The sequence below is a fragment of the Scomber japonicus genome, chromosome 12 (assembly GCF_027409825.1).
Source record: "Scomber japonicus isolate fScoJap1 chromosome 12, fScoJap1.pri, whole genome shotgun sequence".
NCBI lineage: Eukaryota > Metazoa > Chordata > Actinopteri > Scombriformes > Scombridae > Scomber > Scomber japonicus.
The window spans coordinates 18,756,558-18,765,641 of NC_070589.1; the positions used below are offsets into that span (position 1 = coordinate 18,756,558).

The 9,084-nt window shown below is 38.8% G+C and overlaps 1 protein-coding gene across 2 annotated transcripts; it reads right to left on the reverse strand.

Moving 5' to 3' along the window:
- Window positions 1-200: 200 nt before the first annotated feature.
- On the reverse strand, window positions 201-2,920 carry LOC128368604 (aquaporin-4-like). 2 transcript variants are annotated; one of them, XM_053329455.1, is made up of 4 exons: window positions 2,503-2,920; window positions 2,254-2,418; window positions 1,577-1,657; window positions 201-731 (listed from the first exon to the last, which is right to left on the reverse strand). In XM_053329455.1, the coding sequence occupies exons 1-4, from the start codon at window positions 2,884-2,886 to the stop codon at window positions 480-482; spliced, it is 882 nt and encodes a 293-aa protein (XP_053185430.1). In that variant the 5' UTR covers window positions 2,887-2,920; the 3' UTR covers window positions 201-479. The 2 variants fall into 2 exon arrangements, with proteins under 2 accessions (XP_053185430.1, XP_053185431.1); XM_053329456.1 differs by lacking the exon at window positions 1,577-1,657 and having other exon boundaries at window positions 2,503-2,915.
- Window positions 2,921-9,084: the final 6,164 nt, after the last annotated feature.

Genomic DNA, 9,084 nt, shown 5'->3' on the forward strand with positions numbered 1-9,084 from the left:
ATCACAAGGAGAATCTTGCCTGTTATTACATATACAGCACATGGACCAAATGTGACACTAATCCAAAAATAACAAGGCTGCATTTTCCTCCTCAATTCTCCAATTCAGCGTGATGACCCTGCATAATTGGTTGACCCTACACATAGTTCCTTAACTCAATGTATTGCAGGCTGTCATTTGCAGTGTGCAGTGTGCAGTGTGCAGTGTGCAGTGTGCAATGTGTGCCGCATGTCAACACTGCTGTAAAATCATTCAGAGCCTTAGGAAAAGTATTGATAGGCTGTGGATATTGCCACAATGCCATATTAGTTTTATGACTATGAGAGTAATTCAGCCCTGCTGTAAAGCCTTGTGGACAGAAATCATATTCTGCTTTGAGGATGAAGTATTTGAAGGGGGACAGGCTCAAGATGGATACTCCACAGTTTTACTGTCATTCTGCTCTACAGATTGGTCTCCATTTCCAGTGCACGTGATAGTCATACAGAGGACAGCACTTCTCCTGTCTGTTCCTGGAAAGGATCTTTTTTCTCTGGTTTCTCAAGATCGATAGTGTGGATGGAACCTGGCTTGATGGCGATGTCCTCTGACTCCACCTCCTTGTATTTCCCTGATGCATCCTTATGAAAGACCTGGCTTAGCCTCTTCTTTAACTGAGGGTCAGGGCAATACAGGTACTCATACAGACCAGCAGCAAGGATTCCCCCCAGAATGGGTCCAATCCAGTACACCTGCCGTTAACAGCAAGACAAACACCTTAGTTAGTCAGCTGGATAATCGGTGCCTGTGGGAGATATTTTATTTTTGGTCAACAAAATGCAGCATGGACACATCAGCCAAATCAAAGTCAAACTCTCCTGCTTTATTAGGCTACAGATGGGGAGAAGAGAGTGAACCTTCATCAGAGGCAAGTTCCACAGTGTCTGAGGCATCAAGCACCAAGAAAAGACACTTCTGAATATGACACCAGCCACAGTGATAGTAATTGACAGTGTTATACTCCAGCACATCTCCAACATACACATACATACAACATGACGCCATGTCTGTCTGCAAATAGGTCAGTCAAAAGCATTGCTAAGATACAAAAATATGAGAAGTAATGTTATTTTACACCTTGTAAGGTGACATCTCATTATGTAGCTGCAGGATTGAATGCTGTAAAAGTGCAACCGTTGGGCAATTCTTTTGTTGGGTGGAGTCCTAAATTCAAGAGTCATATGTAAAAGTTTTTAATAACCTTGTGTGTTTTCTTCTCTTCAAATTTAGTGATATAAGTAAAAAACTCTTTGCAGTTTTGTCATGAGGTCGCACCTGTCTTTACTGTTCTGCCAAAGTGATGAAGCTGTGACCTTACCAGGTTTCAACATGCTATGCAAGTGGAAGAGCTTGCCCTCTTCAGGACATTAAATTAGCTACAACAAGATATAAACATTTCAGATAATTTTGACATGGGCATACAACTTAACATTTTAACCATTAAGCTGATTTATTATGCTCAATCTCTAAGCTTTGGAAGTGGCACAAACAGGTTTAGCGACTGCACAGGCCAGCAGTATAGTACAGTATCTCTTACCCAGTGATCCTCAAAGTTAAGTGTGACCATTGCAGGCCCAAAGGAACGAGCAGGATTCATGCTGGCTCCTGTATAAGGAATCTGGAAAACATACAAGAGCATTGTTTTTAAATTATGTATCCAAATGATGATAAATATATATAGTACATATGCATATATTTGTTTAGCTTTGAGATAGATTTCTTGGTACAGTCCTGCTGTATTTTGATTTCAGAATATGTCTTACATTGCAGAATCTATTTTGTGCAAGTCATATTTGCTAAACAGACCTAGGGAAAAATCAGTTGAGCAGTGCAAGAGATAACATCTATTTTCCTGTGCATTCATTTTCTCTGCAGGGTTCAGGGAGCCCCCAGAGATTGGTTGCCATGCGATGGCACCCTCCAATGAAGATGTGCACATGGGTGTGAATCAGTGAGAAGTATACAATATCACACATTGAAGAATAGATGCTTAGATGCACCTGTTCTTTCTCAAGTAACATTGTTGAAGCATTCAGTGAATGTTAAAGAGGCTTGCACTTGGAACCAGTCCTGCTATACAACTCTTTAATGCAGGGGGATGAATTTAATATGATTTTGAGATAAAACAGCTGTGAGAGTCCCTGCTATAAATATTCTCCTTGCCTTTTTACCCGAACTGCCACTTCAAATGTATCTCTATTCTAACATACTCACCGCAAATAAATGGCCAATGGCTACAGCAAATCCGATGGCCAGGCCAGCAGAGCCACCTAGGTCTGTTCGTTTGGGATCACAGGTGGCAAACACAGTGAAGACCAGTTCAAATGTTATAAGCAGCTCCACAAGGAGGGCATGTCCTACTGTTATGTTGGAGTTCACCTAGGAAACAGATGTTTTAAATCACTAAACAGTGGAAAAAGTAATCATATACCCACGTAAATATGAACATGGTAAAGTTCTTACCATGGTCACACCAAGTGACCCTCTTACAGCAGCAGGCGTTACTAGGTAGAGGATCCCAGCTCCTGTAATAGCTCCCAGGCACTGAGCCAACACATAGAACATTGCCTTAGCCAGGCTTAATTTTCTAGTTACAACCATAGCTACAGTGACAGCAGGGTTAATGTGTCCACCACTGATGTGTCCAAAACACTGCACCATTGTGGCAATGCTCAGGCCAAAGCAAAGGGAGATAAGGACTAGGTCAGCTGGGGGAGGCTTCTCGTCCTCTGCAGCCCAGTTGATGGTGGAGCCCAGACTGAGAAGAACAAAGATGAGAGTGGCCAGGTATTCTCCAGATACAGCCCTCCAGAAGCCCTTGGTCCAGATCCCTTTAAATGCCGCCATTATGTTCTGACAGTTACACCAGGACAGAAACCTCCTGGCAAAAAGAATAATGAGCAAAATTATTACCCTATTTATATATTCCTGGTGTGTGCATGTGGCTGGAAATATACTGAACCCGATCAGGATAGTTGCCTCTAGGCACAATATTTATAACGCCAGTAGGGATTAAGCCTGTGACTTTCTATCACAAAATGCTATACAGAGTATTCTTTAAACATTGTGTATAGGGGCAAATTATCATACTTAAAATCAAAGCATACAACATTTAATTTCTTGCCTGCTACTTCATTCAGAAGAAGAAAAATGCAACTCTTTTGAGTGTTTATTCTAAGGAAAACATGATTGACATTAATTAAAACATCTATAAGTTACTACACATTAAAAAAATGTGCAACTCCATGATTTCAAATCATTGCATTTTGTTCAACAAACCTCTAGGGCAACAAAGTTGCATTGGTAACAACATTCATTTCTTTTCCTAGGTCAAAATGCTAAAACTTACCAAATGCAATATGTTCTCCCTCTCTCTGCCCCCATTGTGTGTGATGTGCTTTCATTCGGGTGAGTTATTCAATCAGCAGAGACATCACTCCTCACATCACACCTAAAAAGTTGAAATGGCAGTGACCTGCAGTACTTACAAGAAAGCAGCAGGCTGTGTGAGCGCAGTAGTGAAGACAGCAGGTCTGTTAGACGAACATGGTCCACACATTGTGCCCTGGGATTGCATCCAGCAGCTTTATTAAGTTACTAACTGAGCATCACCTCACAGGAATAAAACTGCCTGCTCAGGGGGAGGAGTCAGAAGGTTTGCACACTGTGCAAACAGGAGCCCAGTTGCACAAAGTGCGGCTGCACAGTGACTCAGTCAGCCTCAGCATCTTAGTCATATCAGAGAGTTGAAAACAACATGCAGTAAGCACAATATTTACAAAACCACCAGATATACTACCAGTTATAAGAACTTATTGACTCATCATCAAGAACTCTCAAAGGTAATAGTTTTAGAGGGAGACTGCACAGATTGCAATAATATTGTGATATCCTACAGTAGGGGATGTGACAAAATATACATTAGTGCATAACTTACACAAAGTTCTGGTAGTGCTGCTTGTAATGCAGATGGGGTATTACTGTAAATAAAACATGCAGATTGTTTTGTCTCCTCATTGCAACAAAAAGGCTGATTTACCAACCAATTGGTAAGAACATCAAAAATATCAGAGGATTTGTAACAGCTCTAAAAACCATAAACCATTAAGTTCACCTCTCTGTTGAGAAAAAGCCAAACACAATTCCACATTATAATTGTATCTGAATCATTAAGTGTTTGCACATTAGCAATCATTATTTATTCTATGATAAGCTACCAGGAGGCAACATGGACTTTTTGGTATAAACGGAAATATAAACATGTTATCTTGATGGTGATCAAACAGTTGTTTTATTTATCAAAGACACAAGTGGTTATAGGTGTAGTATGTCCAATTTAGTGGCGTCTGGGGGACTGGACTTGGCTGAAATGGAATATAATATTAATAAGTGTGTTTTAATTAGTGTATGATCACCTGAAAATAAGAATTATTGTGTAATTGTTAACTTAGAGTGAGCCCTTTATATCTACATAAAGTGGGTCCTCTTCCTCCACCATTATGGTTCTAGAGTAGCCCAGAGAAGACAACAAAACACTGGCTCTAAAGAGGGTCTCGCATGTTTTTCACGGGTTTTGCAGCCGCTATAGGTTCCTCTACAAGCGTGGAAGTGGAAGGGTTAGTTACTTAGTTTTTTTGTTGTTGTTTTTTTATACCAATTATGGATTCCCCAGACTTTTGTCAGGAAATCCTCACTCCCTTGAACACTCTCACATTGCTGCTTCATTCTTAGCCACTGAATTAAAAGGCATACAACAAGTGATCATTCAATACATTATTTAACTCTTTCTTCAAGTACCAGTCAAAAGTTTGGTCACACTTTGTCATTCAAGTGCAAGACTGCAAGATGTTACCATTAACATTAACTGCTGCAACTTTGTTATACGGCTGAGAAAATACTACATTGTGTTTTCATATGAAATGGTCTGACAATGAGATTCTTCAAAAGTTGTAGTTCAAAAGAGCAGCTGAGCAGTCATCACACAGTAGCTCCATCTTTCTCCAACCTGAACAGTCCCAAAATTCTGCATAAAATATCTTAACTTTTTGTCCTGATATCACATGCATTGTATTTGTCAATAGGACAGTGTAAATACATTGAAATTCCATAGTCAGTGACCTTGGCTGCTCATGTACAATCCACAAACAGTACACACATTGTGACCCATGGTTACTTTGTGTGCCAAACTTAATGATGCATTCAATAACCATGTAAGTGACCTTGCCCTGAAAGGACATTCTCTTGGGTTTTCAAACATGGGTTAATATTTGTCTTCAAAATCCTTCATGCTCCTTTAGGTCAAAGCAATACTTATGCTCACCATCAAGCACCAAGAAAGTCAAGAGGAAAGTGAAGGGGATTTTAGATACTGAGATAATTTTGGGCTCACTGGACCGAAAAATGTTTTTACTGACACATCTTATCTTACAAATTCATATGAATGAGGTTTTCCTTTTCATCCATTCTTTCCATCTTTCTTATCTGTGCTAATTTGACATTTAGTTACACCAGTGTGAAGTCAGAAGTTGGATCCAATGACGTAAATTAGACACAGTGACTTACAATTGCCCTCCACGAGAGCGCAAAAATACACACACATAAGCAATAATTTGCGCACGATCCAAAGTACATTTTGAATATGAATGGATAACTACTTTGTTGTGCTGCCAGATCCAAAGTTGGCTAATGCTTAACCTTTCCTCTAGATACTTCATATGCTCCCCCTGGGTTGGGCACCAAGTTGGTAGACGTTAACTTCTAGAATTTCAACAGTCAGAGGTGTTGTGAAGATACTATGAATGCATACACCAACTGCAAATCACTGTTAGAAGAACATGATCCACTCTGTCATACCATGTATGACAGGAGTAAAATAGTTTCCTTGTATAAAGAGCAGTCTTCAATCCTCTGGAAGAGGAAGAAGATATATTGTCATCACTCGTCACTTTTTGCCTACGCCAACTTGTATCCTCTTGCATGTCAAGTGTTGCTCTTACCATTCATTGTTGGTTTTTGACATGGGATTACTATAATAAAGTTGTTTTTTCACACAAATCAGGAACTCAAAAGGGCTCAAAAAATATCCTCTACTGACTTTCAATTGAAGAAAGAAAAAAAGAAAGAAAGAAAGAAAAAGAACACTGCGGATATCAGATAGTCTCACCTTGTATTCACTATGCAATTAGATACAACTTGTACCATATGCATAATTTGACAATTATGCATGAAGTTTTATTTACAATGGTAAATATGGCCACTAGGCTTGCTCATTTTACATAAAAATTTAAATCTGCACACTATACAAACTTGAATATTGATGAGCTACATAAATCGTTAAAAACAGTTACTCTGTATCATGTGGATTTCTTTTCCTAGGTCCTATTTCTATAGCTCCTCCAGGCATTACACACATCAGAGGAGTGCCTTCTTTACTAATTAATATCTTGCCTTAATTCTTCAGATTTGCATGTGTTTAAATTACAGTTGAGTCAATTAATGTTTGTTGATACAGTGTGAGTTCTGTTTGATTAGAGAACTGTCTTCCAGATTAGGTTGTTTAGTTCCAAGTGAAGTAATCTGATTAAAGAGAATTGTTAATGTACTGAAAAGTAATGTGTTAATTTGGCACTGCTCACATTTTTAGAGTTATTTTGTGGCCTTACAAAACACATAATTATGGAACAATTAATGTAACTACTGCTGTATAAAATATCTTGAATTTTATAATCCATACAAATCAAGTATAGTGGGAAACATCAACTTCCTGCTGTCCATCTATGCACATGTGCTTGTCACTCATGCACACACAAAACCCAGATTGCCAGTGACACTAATAGTCAAGATAACAACCTTAAATATTCAGTTCCAGCTGTAGCCAAGAGGGATTTACCAAAGGCAGCATAAGCAGAATGTCTCTGGTAACAAACATGTTTTCCTTGCCGAGTAATACTGCCATGCTTCGTTAGACACAAGCTACTGCCTTTGTTAGCGCTGCACCATGCCAAGTTTTCTACATGCCACAGTGAAGCGAACCCCAACACTATTATATAATCTATAGGCTTGACAGGGAGCCAAATCAGTGGCCTCTTCTTTAAAGATCTTGTGAAAAGGGTTGATTCGTATTGAAGTAAATGAAGCAAATGGGAACAATGTGCTCGTGAAAGCTCATTTGACCTCTGACACAGACACAAAAACAGGCTGTTAACTGTAAGATCTGGTAATTATGCATTCATCCAAGATGCATGGATGCATTCCTATGAGTTATTAGAAAATTTCCAGTTATAAAACTACAACAAAGCACCTGTTCCGCTACAGTATCTACTACACTATAGGTGGATCTTTACCATACCTCCTTTGGGATATGTTAAACATATTCACCAGCAAAAAGCATGTGATAATAATATTGTGATCAGTGTCCATTATTTTTATGTTTCTTGGTCATATCATGGTCAATAATTCCATCACAATGTCATCATATTTTACCAGCTGGATGTGTGTCAAACTCTTGGAAAGAAAGCGAATAAGTCTATATCTCAAGATGTTGAACTATTCCTTTAAGTTATCAAGACATGCCTACTCAATTTCATGTACTGTCTATGAATTTAATTTAAACTACAATATCAATATCAGAGACAGAGGGTTCCTCTTGTAAAGGTAGGAAGAGTCAGCAAAAAATCATCAACCGAGCAGAATCTAGTTCTAGCAGTTTTATTGTAACTATTGCAGCCCGAAATGAGTTTCCATTGAACTTTCTGAAAAAACTGCTATGTAATTTGTGACCTTATGTGTGTGGGTGTCTGTGGGTGCATTTTCTGGTGATTGAAGAGAATGGAGCAAAGCTTGGCTTTCCAGCTCAAGCAGAAAACCTGAGTCTCACTGCTGCTCAACACAGATTCAACTCACTGCTGCATATATTCAGTGTACACTACCCTTTAAGATAAAACATGTTTTTAAGCTGCCAATGCATTTCTTTTGCTTACAGCTACAGTGCTCAGTGCAAGCATCACTGCATCATCACTGCTCCTGCTCCTACAGTATAGTATTTAATCAACTCCACCTCTAGGCTCTGATTCTAGTTGCCCTGTGGGTGAAGAATTTGTTATAGTTGCTCCCAGTATCTCTCTGTGGAGGCTTATGTGTGCAGTCTGCTGCAGGATGTAATGACGTCAGAGTCTAAATGCTAAACATTAACTGCATATCCTCTGTTTTCAAATATCAATAAAACTTTCTCCCATGAGCTGTCTGACCAAACTGTTATTAGTTCCATTATAGCTGGCTAAATCCCAGTCTGATAAACACACACACATACACAGACCTTCCCTATATTTCTTTCTCTCTCTCTCTGTTTCTCCCTGTCTGTCTCTCAGAAGCACTCAAGACCTTGAGATTATAGTGCTGTTGGACAAAAACAACTTGACAAGATCCCAATGTTTTCTGCTGCGTGGAGAGGGCACATTCCATGTAAGCTTCATTACTCCTATTCAATCATCCAGAGACTATACTCAGATTTTCTACTTGGGCTAACATGAGCAAAAGGCATCATTGCTATGGTAGAAATGTACAACTAGAATCCAAAATTAAGTAATGTTTTTTCCTTAAAAATGTTTATTGTTTTCAGAAAATACATAAGTATATATATATATATATATTTTAAAAGTTGCTCTAAGGGTTAAATTATCCTCCCATTCATCAGTCACTTAAGACTTTGTGGAGGAGGAACAGTGTGCCCATTGTATTCTTCAATCGTGGCAGTCACTATAGGATTCAAGAGGATCAACCTCATTTGCGGAGCACCCCTCATTCATTTCCAAAACGGTATTTAAAAGTTTATATGAAGCTAATAAGAGTTCGGTCATCCAAAGTAGTCAAATCAAGTTAATATCTTTGAAAGTTGCTGTCTTTTTAGTGCCAAATTCCCTCTTTTTGTTTTCATCCTCCCACTGCAACTGAATAGGAAAATACTGTTCATCTAGTCTAATAACCATGTCAGACACTTCAGCCTCCTTAGCCATGAAAGGCTAAGTAAGTTTGAAGTGGTTACAGTTA

Excerpts from the sequence above, each read along its gene's own strand:
- LOC128368604 (XM_053329455.1), bottom strand. The coding sequence starts at position 2,886 with ATGGCGGCATTTAAAGGGATCTGGACCAAGGGCTTCTGGAGGGCTGTA. Across the intron at positions 2,419-2,502 it reads GGTCACTTGGTGTGACCATG|GTGAACTCCAACATAACAGT; the intron begins GTAAGAACTTTA and ends TCTGTTTCCTAG. Across the intron at positions 732-1,576 it reads TTAACTTTGAGGATCACTGG|GTGTACTGGATTGGACCCAT; the intron begins GTAAGAGATACT and ends TGTTAACGGCAG.